General features: G+C 51.1%; 7 protein-coding genes across 7 annotated transcripts; 4 read left to right on the top strand and 3 right to left on the bottom strand.

Moving 5' to 3' along the window:
* Positions 1-469: 469 nt before the first annotated feature.
* AA0111_g2133 (putative transporter) lies at positions 470-2,044 on the top strand (the record flags this gene model as incomplete). Its single annotated transcript, XM_028647871.1, has 2 exons — positions 470-661; positions 713-2,044. The coding sequence occupies 2 exons, from the start codon at positions 470-472 to the stop codon at positions 2,042-2,044; spliced, it is 1,524 nt and encodes a 507-aa protein (XP_028510134.1).
* A 561-nt stretch (positions 2,045-2,605) lies between these two features.
* AA0111_g2132 (hypothetical protein) lies at positions 2,606-3,526 on the top strand (the record flags this gene model as incomplete). Its single annotated transcript, XM_028647870.1, has 1 exon — positions 2,606-3,526. One exon carries the CDS (start codon positions 2,606-2,608, stop codon positions 3,524-3,526), a length of 921 nt encoding a protein of 306 aa, XP_028510133.1.
* A 967-nt stretch (positions 3,527-4,493) lies between these two features.
* On the bottom strand, positions 4,494-5,129 carry AA0111_g2131 (hypothetical protein; the record flags this gene model as incomplete). The annotated part of the gene is made up of 1 exon (XM_028647869.1): positions 4,494-5,129. One exon carries the CDS (start codon positions 5,127-5,129, stop codon positions 4,494-4,496), a length of 636 nt encoding a protein of 211 aa, XP_028510132.1.
* A 741-nt stretch (positions 5,130-5,870) lies between these two features.
* AA0111_g2130 (ATP-dependent permease) lies at positions 5,871-8,276 on the bottom strand (the record flags this gene model as incomplete). The annotated part of the gene is made up of 2 exons (XM_028647868.1): positions 5,871-6,338; positions 6,384-8,276. 2 exons carry the CDS (start codon positions 8,274-8,276, stop codon positions 5,871-5,873), a joined length of 2,361 nt encoding a protein of 786 aa, XP_028510131.1.
* Positions 8,277-8,947: 671 nt separating this feature from the next.
* Positions 8,948-10,159, top strand: AA0111_g2129 (hypothetical protein; the record flags this gene model as incomplete). The annotated part of the gene is made up of 1 exon (XM_028647866.1): positions 8,948-10,159. One exon carries the CDS (start codon positions 8,948-8,950, stop codon positions 10,157-10,159), a length of 1,212 nt encoding a protein of 403 aa, XP_028509839.1.
* A 255-nt stretch (positions 10,160-10,414) lies between these two features.
* On the bottom strand, positions 10,415-10,718 carry AA0111_g2128 (hypothetical protein; the record flags this gene model as incomplete). Its single annotated transcript, XM_028647865.1, has 2 exons — positions 10,415-10,578; positions 10,640-10,718. 2 exons carry the CDS (start codon positions 10,716-10,718, stop codon positions 10,415-10,417), a joined length of 243 nt encoding a protein of 80 aa, XP_028509840.1.
* A 2,139-nt stretch (positions 10,719-12,857) lies between these two features.
* Positions 12,858-14,842, top strand: AA0111_g2127 (putative FAD-binding protein; the record flags this gene model as incomplete). Its single annotated transcript, XM_028647864.1, has 2 exons — positions 12,858-14,780; positions 14,831-14,842. The coding sequence occupies 2 exons, from the start codon at positions 12,858-12,860 to the stop codon at positions 14,840-14,842; spliced, it is 1,935 nt and encodes a 644-aa protein (XP_028509841.1).
* Positions 14,843-16,741: the final 1,899 nt, after the last annotated feature.

The following is a 16,741-nucleotide window of genomic DNA, read 5'->3' as shown; positions in this document are numbered from 1 at the left end:
TCTATCTCATCGAGCTTAATATGCGCTGCACAGATGAGGAGAACCACAATTGGCGCACGTCACAAACAACCATCAGGTTAAGCTTTGCTATCTCGAACTACTCCAGCCAGGGTAACTGTACCCGGGAATTGCCCGATTCGACGTGCCGAAGGATCACCAATACCAATAGCATGCGGCAACATCAGCAACCTGCATGATACTACGGCCGCCCTAGGTAGCGATATGCAACACTCAACAAGCCGATAAGGACACCTTGGCATGATAGACGATAACTACTTTCACGGCCGTTGCCAAGGGTGGGAGATGGTGGGAACACATAAGTACAGATGCACCATACACCACGCTGCCTGTGTTACTGTTCAAACGTCGCGACCTGCGAAACTACTGTTGCCAGGGTCTTCGGCTATCTTGCTTTTACCCCACTCTAGTCAACCACCAACACTCGGTTTGTCATCTGTGGACGGGCAAGATGGGCGAGAAAGAGCATGATATCTCGCCAGCACGAGAGGCCAGCATTGACGAGGGGCAACTCGCTGCTGAGAAGCAGATGCGCGACATCGGCGCAGATCTATACCTCGAAGTACAACAATACTCTAGAGAGGAGCTAGAAGCAGAGCGAAAGGTCGTACTTCGGAAGATTGATTGGGTCATTATGCCAATGGTAGGTAGACGCTAGCCACCCTTAACAACGCGTTACTAAATAGAAAGATAGATCTGTATGACATACATGATCCAATTCCTCGATAAACTGTCCTTAAACTACGCAAATGCCTACACTCTGACCCCTGACCTCGGCCTTGAAGGCGACCGCTACGGTTGGGTCGCCGCCATCTTCAACTTCGGCTACCTCTTCTGGGCGCTCCCAGCAAACTACCTCATCCAACGACTCCCCGTTTCGAAATACACCGGCTCCATGATCCTCCTCTGGTCCATCCTCCTCTGCTGCCACGTCGCGGCCAAAAACTACGCTGGGATGCTCGCCCTGCGTTTCTTACTGGGTATGTTCGAAGCGAGTATCAGTCCAGCTATCATGAACATTGTCAGCATGTTCTACCGGCGCGATGAACAACCAGTACGCATGTGCGTTTTCCTTGCTTTCAACGGCATGGCGACAATGGTTGGCGCCTTGCTTGGCTACGGCCTTGGTCACGCGCACTCGTCGCATATCAAGACCTGGCAGCTCATCTTCCTCGTCATTGGGCTGTTGAACTTCGTCTGGGCGTGGGTGTTCCTCTGGGTTATGCCTGATAGTCCTTCCACTGCGAAATTTCTATCGCACAAGCAAAGAATCGTGGCGATTGATCGGATTGCAAGCAACATGATTGGCGTCAAGACGAAACAGTTCCAGAAGGCGCAGGCGGTGGAAGCTGTTCTTGATTTCAAGGTCCTTTGCATCAGTTTGATTGGACTCTGTTGCGGCGTGATCAACGGCGGTGTGTCAAACTTCTCATCTTCACTCATTCGTGGATTTGGGTTTAGTGGGATTTATGCTACGTTGCTGCAACTCCCGACGGGTGCGATTGAGTTTGTGGTTGTCCCGCTTTGTGGACTTGCAGCTGGGTACTTTAGGGATACGCGTTGTCTCATCCTGGCCGTGGTTTGTTTACCACCGTTGGCTGGACTTTTGGGCATTCGACTCACGCCCTTGTCACAACGCTGGAGTCTGGTCGGGTGCACATGGTTGCAGTATATCGTCGGTGCTCCGGTCATTCTGTCATGGAATCTGCTAACGACAAACATCGCCGGACATACGAAGCGCAGTACGGCGAACGGGCTGTGGTTTGTCTTCTATGCTGGGGGAAACATAGCGGGTGCTAACATTTTCTTTTCGAGAGAAGCGCCGAGGTACTTCTCAGCGTTGACAGGACTTATTGTCTGTTACTGCGCTATGGTGGTAATAGCCGGTGTGCTGGCTTTATGGATGGGCTGGGAGAACAAGAGAAGGGATAAGAAGTTCGGTCAAGGAGAAGACGAGCAAGCTATTAGAGATGGATTTAGCGATTTGACGGATAAGCAGGCCAAGCACTTTAGATATGCGTTGTAAAAAGGACGGGTCGAGATGATCAAAACATAACTCTGCCATGTATACTACAGTACATCCGTACTCTGAGACTGGGAGACTTCGATCGGCTTTACTAGCCGCAGCTAAGTTAAGCCCATAGGTTTTTGTTCAGGTACTTCCTTGGTATATGGGCTGCTTACTAATAGAAGTCTTGGAAGTTACTGAAACTTAGCAGAAGCCTTTGTCGGATCGTTGATACCTCTATAGCATTCATCAATCTAGACTCGTCTGAGTCTAGTCTGCTTGCCCAGACAAGGTTTCTTGTTAGAAGTTTTGGATTGGCTAGAGTCACAGCTGCTAGGTGCCAATAGTGAGCTAACAATCCAGATACGATTTGTAAGCCGGAGTGAGAGAGATGTCAGTGAGTAGGTATCAAGCTCAAAGTTTCCGTAGTACCTGCAGGTCTTGCGCGGCGTAGACAAGCATGAGAAATTTACAGCTGCAGTCTAGGGCTATACGCAAGCATTTAAGGTTGCGAATATCCAAAGACATCTGGGAATATCGAACCACCACAACTCGTTTGCTCAACTTGTACCCCGGAAAATGGCTCAGCCTAAGAAAATCCTTATCGTCGGTGGAACGGGAATGATTGGAGGATACGCTGCCCTTCACCTTCGTTCTCGTGGCTACGCCGTTTCGCTTGCTGGTCGTCACCCCGTAAAAGATATCCCGATTCTCAAAGACCTCCCATTCATCAAGATCGACTATGTCTCTGGAGAGTACACGCCAGAAATATTCTCAAGCTTTGATAGCATCGTCTTCTCGGCTGGTTCCGATGTACGACACGTCCCTCAAAACAATTCTGCGGACGAGTATTACCTACAAGCGTCCAAGGCCATAGTAAAATTTACTCGATCAGCCCGAGATGCCGGCGTTGCGAGATTCGTGCACATCGGCAGTTTCTATTCGCAAATTGCACCTCAGCTGATCGATACAGTCCCCTACGTACGGTCACGAAAGCTTGCTGCTGATGGAATCACTTCACTGGCAACGACTCAGTTCCATGCGTGCAGTCTGGATGTTCCATTTGTCGTCGGGATCGTGCCAGGCATGAAAGTCCCAATGTTTGTGGCCTATACTCAGTTTGCGGAGGGCAAGCTTGGTATACCTCCATCAGCACCTACTGGAAACCCCAACTTTGTATCCGTCGAGTCTTTGGTCATAGCGATCACCGCCGCGCTAGAACGGAGTGAGTCCGTGTCTGGTAGAGGGATCCTCATTGGGGGCGAGAACCTCACATTTTCGGAGTATTTTGGTCTGTTCTTCTCAGCCGTGAGCAATCATACAGCGATATCCGCTTCAGATCAGGAGCATCCTCTGATGTCAGATTCGTCTCTCTGGGCTGGGCGTAATATCGAAGCTTACGAGCCAGACGCTTCGGATGAAGCCCTCCTTGGTCACTATCGTCGCGAAAGCATTCGAACTACTGTTCAGCGGATAGTCGCAGAATATCGTTCATCATAGTTTGGGTTACAATGGGATAAGATCATGCGGTCGCTCTCCGCTTCCATACTCAGCCCTGACTCTGAAGCCTTGTTCCATCAGCCTTGCTCGAGCTGCTCTTCCACGCTAACAATCGCAGCGCAATATGCGATTAAAGCCACCACCGTAGACTAAAGACACTGACGCCTCTGCATCATGCACATGCATGCACACACTGATTGTGGACATCTGAAAGCTCAGTGAAGCTAAGAATTGCGGTGCAACAAGCACCCATGACATGCACAAATGATTGGCCCAACGTGCAGTTTGCCCATTGAACACATACTTCTTTGCTTACGTATTCAGCCCTGGCCCTTCAGCCTTGCTTCAGTTGCTCCTCCGCGCTAGAAATTGCAGTGCAAAAAATAGTGCAGCAGCCACAAATATTCCCCTACAGCAGCGGTGCATTAGTGCCTCGCGCATAGCTGCATATACACCTGGGGATTGGCCCAGAACATCCGGCCTGAGCCAAATTCAAACTGTATCAGCACACAACGACTGCTCCTCTACGCTAAAGATTGCAGTGCAATTTGTTTTATTCTCACTAGAGTACGTGTAGATTTGCTATTCGCTCTTCACTTACATATTCAGTCTTCAGCCTTGCTCCCACCGCTTTTCCGCGCTAGAAATTGCAGTGCAACATGCAATGATCCTGCAGTGAATATTTGTGGCTGCTTGTTGCCCAGCGCATGGCTGCATATACACCTGGGGATAGGCCCAGAACATCCGGCCTAAGCCAGATTTACACATTGTTCTAGCACATAACGACTGCTCCTCTAGCTAAAGATTGCAGTGCATTTACAAGTCGACTTCCACCATGCACGACTCACCGATCTGGTCATCCCAATCAAGTGCACCAATGATCAAACAACTCGCGCTGCTGGCCTGTTGTAAACATAGTGACTAGAATTATGTCACTCAAATTATTCATGCCAAACTACGGTCTATCTTAATACTTCCCACTCTCCTTGACCAGCCCATTCTTCTCATTCTCAGCCTTGGGTTTCAACGCCCACTCGGGCGCCTCATCAATCTCATCCTCCTCGGCCTTATCCCCCTCCTCCTTGGTCTTATGCACACTACTCGGCAAATGCTCCGCAGGCGCATACACGGTAATCAACTCCAGCGGCTGATCCCCCTTTGTAACAAACTGATGCTGTGTGCCAGCCGGCACAACAACGACATCACCCGCCTTGACCTCCTGATCCTTGCCATTCACCGTCGCAAGGCCCTTTCCCGAGGTAAACAAGAGGATCTGGTCGACGGTGTGGACTTCGTCGCCAATCTCGCCGTTGACGGGTACTTCCATGGCGACGATTTGCGAGTAGAGACCCGTGTGCAGGACGGTTCGGAAGTCGCCAAACGACCGCTTTTCCGACATGAGGCCGGGGAAATGCACCATTTCATGTTTGGGGGGCGCGTCTTCCCGGTTTCCGACTTTCTTGAAGGCTTCCATCTTGGGGGCTGGGGCGTAGAGTCTTGGGGTGGAGGTAGACAAGGATTTGGTAGTGATGGTGGGTGTTGCAGTTCGCTTTGTGAATGTGGATGTGGATAGGCGGAGAAGCCGGGATGTGGTGTTGAGCATTGAAGTTGTTTGTGTGATGTATATGTTTTGATGGCAACTTATATGGTTGTTATATGCTATGTCGTTCTATACTGCATCACACATCGCGTCAGCGCGCGTTAGGGATCGAGGTCTAGACTCCATGGTATGCATGACGTCACTATAACGTTCCTTTTGCGATGTACGGGCACATTGCCCCGTCCGGTGCGCTAGGAAGTTCAAGTATGTGCTGATTGGTGGTCTGCCATGTATCAAGTCATGGTGCGTGTTTTGAGTGGTGTCGTACCTGATTATGTGATGGTTATACGATGCGAGCTGGGATCAGGGTGCTAGGTAAACTAACGGAACACGTCCCGCTACATGCTGCACGTGGTAAGACCTGTAGGTCACTACTGTGGGTACTATTGAGAGGAGAACGATATTTTGATTATAGTTGCAATGCTCAGATGTATGAACAGGCGGGAAGTGATACTATCTCCAAGCCTATTATGACCTAGGACCTGATTTGTGGAACTTGTTGGTACATGGCTACATCATGCCATCCAAAGAGCGCTATAGAATAAGTCGGTTTGCTCTTGGGATCCTAGTATTGAGCGCGGTGTTCTTGCAAGGTCTTGCTGATACCAAAATCCAGCGGGCCTGGTGTCGGCATGGCTGTTGCTGGCGGGCTCGCCCACCTTTGCTTCGTTCATGGAGAAGCAGAAGAGTCGCGTTACAGTATCGCGATTGCCATTTAGAAATTACCAAATAGGTCTGTATTCATTAGACGCGATTGCGACCAGCGACTTCTTCCTTTTCCTCTTCGAGCTCTCGCTCAACCTCCTCTTCTTCAGTAGGTTTAGGGCTCTTGACATCCTTGGCAGGAACGTCCCCACCACTCATTTGCCATTCCATGAGCTTGTTGAATGCGCCCTCTGGATTTGAGCTGAGCTGCTCGTAGGTGCCTTCTTCGGCTACTCTACCGTCAGCATCGATGCAGATGATACGGTCAGAGCGCTTGATTGTCGACAGGCGATGTGCGATGCTAATAGTTGTATTGTTCTCCTGGAGGAGTTTGTTGAGTGCTTGGTTGACAAGAGTCTCCGACTCGGCATCGAGAGCACTTGTTGCTTCGTCGAGGATGAGGATGTCGGGCTTCTTGATGAGTGCTCGTGCAATGGCGATACGTTGTTTCTGGCCTCCTGAAAGCTGAGTACCTCTGGCGCCAGCGTGTGTTTCAAGACCGTCGGGCTGTACAGATTAGTAGGAATCTTACATAAAGAGGTTCATACTTACGAAATCACTGATGAACTGGCAGTTGGCCTTTCGTGCAGCAGCCACAATTTCAGCGCGAGTGGCATTAGGCACACCATATGCGATGTTCTCGGCGATGGTACCAGAGAAGAGAACAGGCTCCTGGCCAACGTAACCAATCTTTCTTCTCAACTGCTTCGCATTAAGAGTGGTAATGTCTCGGCCATCGATAGTGATAGTTCCGGTGTTGGGGACATAGAAGCGCAGGAGGAGACTAGCGACTGTAGACTTGCCAGCTCCGCTAGGCGCCACGATGGCCACATTTGTTCCTTGCTCAATCTTGAAGCTGAGGTCCTTGAAAATAGTGACTGCTGGCCTAGTGGGATAGCTAAAAGAAACATTTCTGAACTCAATGGGGCCGCGCGCTGACCTGACTGGCAGACCCTTGGTGGGGGATATTGTCGGGTTGCGATCTTGAAGCTCAAAGAGACGACTGGCAGCTCCAACACCCTTCATCATTTCACCGTAGAAGCCAGACAGACCGACCATACTGGAACCGGCATAGACAGTGTACATCAAGAACGAGGAGAGTTCACCAATAGAAATGACTCCGTTCTTGACCATGTTGCTGCCAACATAAAGAATGGAGATGATGGTCAAGTTGCCCATCAATCCAGTGCTTCCGTAGAAAGTTGCGGCGACCACGGCTTCCTTCTTTCCTAGAGCGAATATCCTCTTGATTTGTCGATTGTAACGTGATGCTTCTTGGACTTCTCCAGCGAAGGCTTGACTTGTTCTAACATTACCCAACCGCTCTTCAGCAATCTTAGTCAAAGTTCCCAAGTTCTTCTGAATCTTGCGACTCAAATTCCGTAGCGAGCGACCAGAGAAGAAGGCGACGAGAGCGACAGGTGGAGCAATCAGGGCGAGGATACCAGTAAGCTTCAGACTGACGAAACCCATCATGGCAAAACCAGCTGCACCGCTGACGAGCGCACGCAGACCGTCAGACAAGTTCTGCGTGATGCTCTTTCCAACGATGATGGTATCGGAACCGAGACGGGAGATGAGATCTCCAACCCTGTTGGCGTCGAAGAACTCTGCGTTTTGCACGAATGTCTTGCGGTAAAGCTGGGATCGCAGGCGAGCCACGATGCGTTCTCCAACAATGCGCAGAATGATGATACGTCCAAAGTTGAATGCCGCGCCAGTTGTCAAGACACCCGCCAGTGCGAAGTAGAAGACGGAGGGAGACATGCCAAAGAGTAAGCCATCGGTGTTCTCGGTCGAAGTTGCAGCGTCCAAGATCTTGCCGATTGAGAAAGGTACAGATAGGGAGATGCCAGATCCCACGAGCAGGAACACGAAAGCCCAAGAGAGTACGCCTAGCTCCGGTCGGGCAATCTTGATCAATCTCCAGATTTCTTTCATGCCACCGGGTGTGCTTCCAGAACCAGACCCATCCTTGCTGAGCTTGGCGCTCAAGTTGACCTGCTTCGCTTGTGCTGCCTTCTCAGACTTCGCGAAGCCTTGTTCCTCGTTCTCCAATTCGCCATCGTGCTCTTCAACATCCACGATGCCCTTTTCTTTAATCTCCTCCCTGTATGACTTGCGCTGCCTTGCAGGCTTTGTACCGCTCGACGCTTCCGCTAATAATCGCGACGTAGTGAACATGCGAGCCGGGCTTGGTACGCCATTGTGACGTGTGGTGCCCGTGGTTGCGAATCGGGATATCGACGATGGAGGGAAGAGACATGGCACGGCGCTGTTCGGCGACGGCCTAGGTATCGAAGCTGTTGAAATTGGCTTGGTAACGAATGACGTTGATGTTTGGCGTGTTGCTGTCGTCGAGATGCGCGACTGTATTTGTGAGAAGAGGGCGCCGTTGCCTGGGCCGTGCCAGGCCTTCGCCGAGAAAACCAGCGGGCCGCGCATGGCGTGGAATGGGTAGACTGGACGGCTACCGGAGAGTGAGAGCGGATTGGGGCGTTATTGAGGCATTCCACATGGCGATACACGGGCGAACGTGGGAGTGGACGACTTCGGAGATGTCAATCAAAAGTTCGGCGCCGCCCTGATGACGACAGGACTCGCCAAGTGCCGCGGCTCGATCTCCGATATCACCCTGAACGTTGAACCAGGGCACACAACTCCAACCCCTTTACTTCTGGTACACAGTGTCAACGATCAAAGTACGATAGATATTCACGGGGGCTGATTCTACTTTTTGTTTGCAAATCTACGACGTCATCATCTCGGCATGCTATAGCTGCGGGCTCCTGCTATGCGGGCACCATCAATCCACGATAGTCTGACAACTATATAGCACTGAGATCAAAAGACATTGGGATGTCACGATCAATGTCAAGCTCAGACGAACAACGACAAATGTGATCGAATAAGAACTTGAGCACCAGCGCCCGGCCTTGCAGCCTATCCGTAGTATGACTGGAAAGAGCAAGTGACAACTGAGTCATCTTCACTCACCGTGAGGCGTTCCATGCACCACAGGATAATATGTAGTAATCCTCAAGGAATATCGTTTCTCGTCTATCCTCCCAGGACTACGATAACGCGCCTGCACAATTAGAGTACCATCATCAGCCATGGCATCCCCACCCTCTCTGATACATCTAGACGGCACAACTCTCGAAGGTGGCGGCCAACTCCTCCGAGTAGCCCTTGGTCTTTCGAGTCTTACCAGAAAGCCGATACACATTACCCAGATCCGAGGCAGGCGCTCTGGTGGCGGAGGACTGAAAGCTCAGCACCTGACTAGTGCCGAGTGGCTAGGCCGAGCCAGCGAGGCGAAGATCATTGGTGCAGAGCTCAAGAGCAAGGAGATTGTATTTACTCCAGGAGCTGCTCTTCAAGTTAATAATTTATCAAACGCTAGTGAGGTGCAGATCCGACAGACGACTCCTGGAAGCGTCAATCTGGTATTGCAAGCTATCCTACCATACATCCTCTTCTCTGGCGTCGAACATCCAATCCGAGTCCGCATAGAGGGAGGAACCAACGTCTCCAATGCACCCTCGATCGACTACATAACTCAAGTTCTTATCCCAATGCTCCAGTTGATCGGCATACCACATATCGCCATCGCTGTCCACTCGCGCGGCTGGTCACAAGGCAGCGCAGCCATTGGCAGCGTCACATACACCATCACACCTCTGCAGGCCAGACAACCAGGGTTCCAGCTAACCGAGAGAGGAGACATTGTCAGCATAACTGCAACGATCATAGCACCGCGGCATACCGAACGTCAGTTTCGCGAGGAGTTGGACAACATGTTTGAGCGACGAATACTCCGCTGCCTTGGCAGTAATGCCAGTAATGCAGAAATAGATACTACCATCACATTCGAGAACTCACATCACGAGAAGAGATATTATCTTCTCCTTGTAGCGACAACATCTACTGGCATGAGAATTGGTCGCGATTGGCTCTATGATCGCGGTTTCAAGTCCGGCCTTCTCGAGCGCATCGTTCCCGGTATGGTGAAGAAAGTGTCTGATGATTTGATGGCAGAGATTGAGCATGGAGGATGTGTGGATGAGTATTTGAGGGATCAGCTGGTTGTGTTTCAGGCGCTTGCTCGAGGGGAAAGTCGGGTTTATGGGGGAAAGAAGAAAGATGGGGGGTTGCTGGAGCCGAGTCTGCATGCAAAGACTGCTATGTGGGTGGCGAAAGAGATACTTGGGGTGAAATTCGATGGAGAGAGTGTATGTGAGGGTGTGGGGTACGCACCTACTGTTGTGAATGTGGTGGGAGACGATATGGCAAGGAGTTTGGAGGCGTTAGCTGTTTCCTCGTAAGACAATATCAATAAGACAAATGTGTATTGGAATATCAATCTACATCCCACAAGATTTTATCATCGTGTCCCAAGGGCACCTGGATCTGACTGCCGAATTTAGTTTACTACTAGCATCTCCGCGTTGACTTTATCGCCATTGCGAACCTAGTGATAGAACCTGTAAGGAGCAAAATCAAGCAAAGCCCGTTTATACTCTGCGCTAGATAACTTTCCCTTCTACCAGTGGTTAATTCCGCGTAAATATCAAACGGTGCTACCTTGTCACATTAGAAGCCCCAGTCTGCGACGCTTTCTCAGGCTCAGGAGTACGGTCGTCCTTGCTGGCTGCAGTGGCTTTGTCCGCCTCGGTAGTATGAACCTTGGAGGAACTATGGGTACCAGGTGCAGCTTCAGAATACATGGGGCGCGGAGGGCTATCTGGGAAATGGTTAGTTGCGCACTTGGACGGATGAGAAGTACGAGGCGATTGATGACTTACTCTTGGTGTTGATAAGGTCGGTGTATGAGCTGAGGGTGTCGGTTTCGTGCATGAGTTCGGTGGTATGGGAGATGGACATGATTTAGAAGGGTTCAATAAACGTGTTGAACAAGAGTAGTTGAGAAATATGGTTGAGACTTCGTTATGTTCTTAGGATTTGAACAAGATAAACGATCAAGAAAGAGGTTGAGGGGGGAGGGAGTTTTCAAATGAGTATATATACAGCTGCATATAGTGAAGCCAAGTGAGTGTTTGGAACACACTTCTACTGCGATACGATACAGTGTAAGTCGACAGCGTTGTTCCTGCATTTCATTACTAGCACGTCCATCATATTGATAGAGGTTGAGGTGAAGAGGCGGAATCCCATTACACAAGTCTCACTCCTGATATTTTATCAATCACTCAATTTGCTTCCATTCACGCACCTGCAGAACTAGCTTGCGCAGCCAAAGCTCTGGTCTAGTACTCCTGTATCGGCTATGAATGGTTTTGCGAAGACATTAGAGAGAAGAAAATGTCTACCTGGTATCAGTTACTATGCAGCCAACGAGGCACGCGCAAACTCAAAACATATATAGACCATCCGCAATCTTGTAATCACCGCTTGGAATGCGACATCGACACAGCGTATTCCCACTTGCAGAGATAAAATCATGAAGTCGGTGTAGACCAGTACATGTAGACTTAGGAGTTCGGAAAGTGGGGGATAGAATATAGACAGCAGCGACTACTCTTTGTTCTTTCCCCAATAGTTTAACGATACATGTCCTAGCTAGAGTGGGTCGGCTGTCGGCGGGTGAGTTGACCGTATTACCAGAATGCGATGTATGGTCTTCCGTCATGTTGCAGTGAGAGTTAGTCATGATTACCATAAGTGGTAACCGGCTGTCTGAGTGATCTCACAACCTCCACATTGTCGTGGCGAATTTAATGCCCGAATCCAGGGTCGTGGCAGCTGCGACACAGATCCTCGACTCGTGTGGGGCCGCTAACAGAGCGTTCTCAACGTTCTTCCACGACGGCGGAACACGACAACAACGCGGACCCTGCGTGTGTTCGCGGAAGTAAAAGGCGGCACGTCAGCCTTGCTGTGGCGTAGTGTGGCATGTTGAGAAACAGTTTTGAGTTTGTATTTGCCAGGCATATCCTTACATGCAGTAGAGTGAGGTTCTGATAGGGCAAATTCTCCCGTAAAAGCCGGTGGCGTTGCATCGACGTAATAGTGCTGCAGTACCAGATCGCGATATTTTGGCGAGAGTGCTGAATGCGATCAAGATGAGGGGAAACATGGTCGAGTTAGTCTCTTCACAGAGAAGCGCGGCCAGAGTCACGATGGATATCTGGCGTATCTGGCGGCGTCGGGCCCAGGGCCGAAATGTGGTTATCAGATGCGATTACTGCCGAGAGACCGAGGGTCGGGCGGCGTGACAGTGGCATGTTACAGAGATTGCGCGATTATGTGGTGAGAAGGTCTGCGCTTCAGCTCGTAGTACTTGCGGTCAACAGTATGTTGCGTTGATGAGTACCATGATCAGGAGATATAGCTGGTGCCGAGGGCGCAGCCAAGATAGGTGGAAGACGGCCGAATCAAAGCCTCTTTTCGGATAAAGCAGGACGAAACAGGTGGGAATACGAGCGGCTTCGGCGATGGGGCGTGGGCAAGCGTCATTCGGCAGAAGTGGGCATTCGGGATGCTCATCTCAGGCTTGAAGGCGTCGTGGATCGGCAGTGGAAAAGCGTCCGGGCTCAGTCGAACATTTGTTCACCACCAGTCCTCTCCTCATGCTCATACCCTCTACCACGGCTAGAACCCGCCTAATACCATTCTATACACAGTCACCATCCATCGTGTCACCAGTCTCGGGCATTAGCAAGCGGCTGTCACTTGGTCGTGTTCGTTTGTCAGCCAGTCGAGGTGAGTGATGGCCACGATCTGATAACGAAATTCGGTGCATCACCAAAGCATCAGATAACCACGCATCCCCCACATGCTCGTTGTCGCACACCTCCGTCCTCCGCGGCTCAACAAGCAAATGGCAGATGCGCACCCACATCGCGCTTTCTTGATGCATTGAACACCCCATAGTAATACCAGGTCAGCTCTTGCTAACCATGGTTTGCGCTAGCAGTCCCCTTTGTCGCGTCCTCAGCACGCTCGCCGTTCCTCCTCCACCTCACTCCACCACGCAGACACATGGCAGCCACGACAGCGACAATGCCCAGCCCCATACCACACACGTCGACCTCGCACCCTGAAGACCCCATTCCCGCTGAGCCTAAAGACATACCCCAGCTCTCAGTGCAGCCGTCGCAATCACAGCCAGAGCAGACGTCGCCCAAGTCATCAGGCGAGTCGACGCTGTGGACCAACAGCAGCGATGACTCCGAGGCCCCAATGACGCCCATGACTGAGCCCGACCAGGGCGTCGAGGAGGTAGTCGACAAGCTACAGGCGCTGCCTACCTCGGCTGTCAATTTCTCGGAGCAGTCGCGACCCCGGCGAGCATCCACCACTCTCATCTCAGACAACCCAAACGACATTCGACGGATACTGGGTGAGGGCGAGACAGCCACCAAGCTCATTAGCCAGTGCTGTGGCGGAGGATGCTGCCTTCTCAAGACACTGGCCCCGGACTCGTCGTCGCCCAATTTCATACCTGTCGTCGTCCCCGACAACCATGCCTTTAGGAGCCTCAATCTCCAACTGGGCCCTCTCGCCCTCGACAGCGAGTTAACCGATACGATTCCGCTGCCTCCAGTCAACATGTCTTTCGAGCCGCTGCCTTCCAAGGACACAAAATATGTCTCGGAGGTGCACAAGATGCCGCCAAAGTACGTCCAACCACACCCGCCTTACGAGGTCTACTCGGCGCCGCTATACCACGCACGAGAGTTGACCAAGCCGGGCGCTGAGAAGAGGACAATTCACTTCGACATCGATGTCACCGACTACCCCGATGAGGGAGGCGTTGATTTCAAGGTCGGTGGTGCCGTCGGCATCTGCCCGCCCAACTCGCAGGAAATGGTCGATGAGCTGTTCGATCTCCTCTGCATTCCCAAGTTTGTCCGCGACAAGCCAGTCACACTCAAGACCCAGACCGGAAGGTGGCCGACCATCTGGGGCGAAGACCAAGCCCGCGAGCTTGTCACAACCCGACGCGAACTGTTGACCTGGTGTGCCGACATCCAGTCACACCCACCGACCAAGAACCTCCTCCGCGTGCTCGCTGAATATGCCGACGCCCCGAACGAAAAGAAGATTCTGACCTATCTTTGCTCGGCCCAAGGACAAGCAGCCTTCTGCGACTTGCGCACAACTTCTCACTTCACAGTCTCACAGATGCTCAGCGCATTCCCTTCGTCGAAGCCGCCGCTCCCACACCTCCTTTCCGTCCTCACCCAACTCATGCCTCGATTCTACTCCCTCTCGAACGACCCCCATATCTCGTCAGCTCGTCCCGGCCTTCCCGGCACCCGTCGCCTGATCGAGATGGCTGTTACAATTCACGAAACACCCGATTGGCATGCGGAGGGTGCTACACGTACTGGTGTAGGCAGTGGCTTCATGGAACGCCTCGCACACTCGTTCATCTCAACAGAGAGCGAGGGTGTCGACCCCCGCAGCATCCTCGACCTTCGCGTACCCATGTTCCGCGGCCTTATGGCCAACCCGCTCTCCAAGCAATTTGGTGGCGAAGGCCCAATGGTGCTCATCGGAGCAGGAGTAGGCATGGCTCCGTTCCGAGGCTTCATCCTGAATCGACTCAAGAACGCCAACTGCGCCAACAAGATCTGGCTCATCCAAGGAGTACGAGACTCTATGCTCGATGAGCTCTACTCTGGTGAGCTTGGCGATCACGAGCGCGAAATCAAGAAGGTTGTGCAGAGTCGAAAGGTGAAGGTTGGAGGCTCCAACGAGGTCAAATACGTTCAGGATGAGGTCCGCGTACAGGCTGACATTGTCTGGTTCGTCATCAATGCTCTTGACGGACGCATCTTTGTCTGTGGCTCTAGCAAGGGCATGGGCGAGGGTGTTGAGGAGTCTTTGATTGACGTGGCCATGCAAAAGGGCCGTTTGAGCGAAGCGCAGGCCAAGGAGTTTTGGGCGAGAAAGAGGGAGGATGGGCAGTACATCGCTGTAAGTACATTTCTAGCACTCGATTGACACATATACTGACAAGACCACAGGAAACATGGTGAACACGCCACTATCTCCGCATTACATTGTAAATAAGAGAGTTACGATTTCCATACTTTACGACCGCGTCTCCAAATTCTCGACACTGCCTACCTACCGCTAGCAGCATATTCGCCATGGCGTTTCAGATTTACTAAAAAAGAAAAAGGGAGTCATTTGGGAATCGATATGGGCGGCAAACAATATAGTTGGAACAAAGCAAAGCATGTCCAATTGTGGTTGGGCTGTTCTCAAGGCTTATTGGCCGCTTTTTTTTCTTGGGATTGGACGGGACGTTCATCATTATCATCGTCATCGTCATCATCATCATATTAGAAGGACATGCGCGCAAGAGCATGGCGTTTGTTTGTGGGAAAGGGATAGGGATAGGGATATTTGCTTTTTGTTGCTGTCGTTATGGGAAGGATGAGGTGGTGTTGGGTGTGCGTTGTTGATGGTGATAGCACAGAGAGAGATAATTGAAGATATCGTCATGTACTGAGACCTGGAGTGTGGTATTGTTCTATGGTGAGCTTTGTTCGATTGTCGAGAAAGTGACTCAACTTCTTACACGTTACATTCATGTCTGGTAATGTTCAATGTAGCTGGCGAAGTGCGGTTTACTACTGTCTTCTGATTCTAACATGACGAAGGATCAAACATAACTGCATATGTAGATTCACCAGGTCAGTGTACGTCTCACATGGGTTTGGTATAGCCGGAACTTTCCTATCTTGCGGAATGCCAAAGTTTAAAAGCTCCGCAGCACGTGACCAAAAAGTGTCTCTCACCTTCCTCATACGTGGATGTCGATTTAAGCACTCAAGCAAACGCTGACTGGATGTGGTCTTTGCGCAGCCATAGCAAGTACACTGCGCCTCCTTCCTTCTCTCACCTTCCTCAACAACGCAACCACACGCCCAACACGCCACTGTGAGCACCAATACCCTCGGCTATGGCAGTCCTGCTCGGACTTCCAAACGAAACCCTTCTTCGCATCTTCCACTACCTCCTACAGAGCGTCAAGCATCCCAAGCCTCAAGCCAACTTGCTGAGCCTGATCTTGACATGTAAACGGCTGGCACCACTCGTCCGCGAGGTCCTCTTTACCACTCCGATTCTTCACCCATGTAAAATCGACATATTTCTCACTACTCTCTTCAAGTACCCGGACCTACAGTCGAAGATTCAAAGCCTTGCCCTCGAGTCGAACAAGATTCACCGAAGCTGGGTGATATCAGACCCTGCCCGTGTCCGGGGTCAGGACACAGAAATTTCCTCTAAATGTGCTGGCATTCTTCACACTTTGAAACTTGACGAGGAGGTTAAGCAAGAATGCATTCACATTCTTCAGGGTAAGTCTGGATGGCTTGGCAACATAATTAGCCTTGTCTTAATCCTACTACCGAATCTTTCCTCACTATACCTTGGTGGCACTCCATTTTCCGGCCTCACCTATCTTCAGTCAGTCTCGGAACAGGATTCATATCGATCGATGTCTGGAATAGATCATATCCGCATTCCAACTCAACTCAGCGCCAAACTCACTTTCCTTGAACTACCCAGTGGCTGCGAGTTTCGTGGAGGAGTGCCAAAAAGGCAACCACCTTTCTTCTTTCCCGAGCTACGACATCTCATACTGACATCTGAAGACTTTGCTGGCATTCCACCTAGAGACATAATCACACCTAAACTGGAAACTTTGGTTTTGACCCAATGCAGACTCAGTGTGGGCGGCCGGCTCAAGGACGTAATACTAGCTCAAGAAACTTCCTTCCCGAGCTTACGTAGCTTGAGCATGTATCGTCAATCTTGGAGAGCGGGGTTTGCCCCGTCACTTCTGCGTGAAACGAAGAGGCTGGGTATAACGCGTAAGCCATTCCTCCATTCTTCTCATAAGATTCTTCTTGCTGACCTTAGAC

The sequence above is a fragment of the Alternaria arborescens genome (genome assembly GCF_004154835.1).
Source record: "Alternaria arborescens strain FERA 675 chromosome Unknown contig_4, whole genome shotgun sequence".
Lineage (NCBI taxonomy): Eukaryota > Fungi > Ascomycota > Dothideomycetes > Pleosporales > Pleosporaceae > Alternaria > Alternaria arborescens.
The sequence above is the reverse complement of the archived record's forward strand: the minus strand, read 5'-3'. Positions and strand labels throughout refer to the sequence as shown.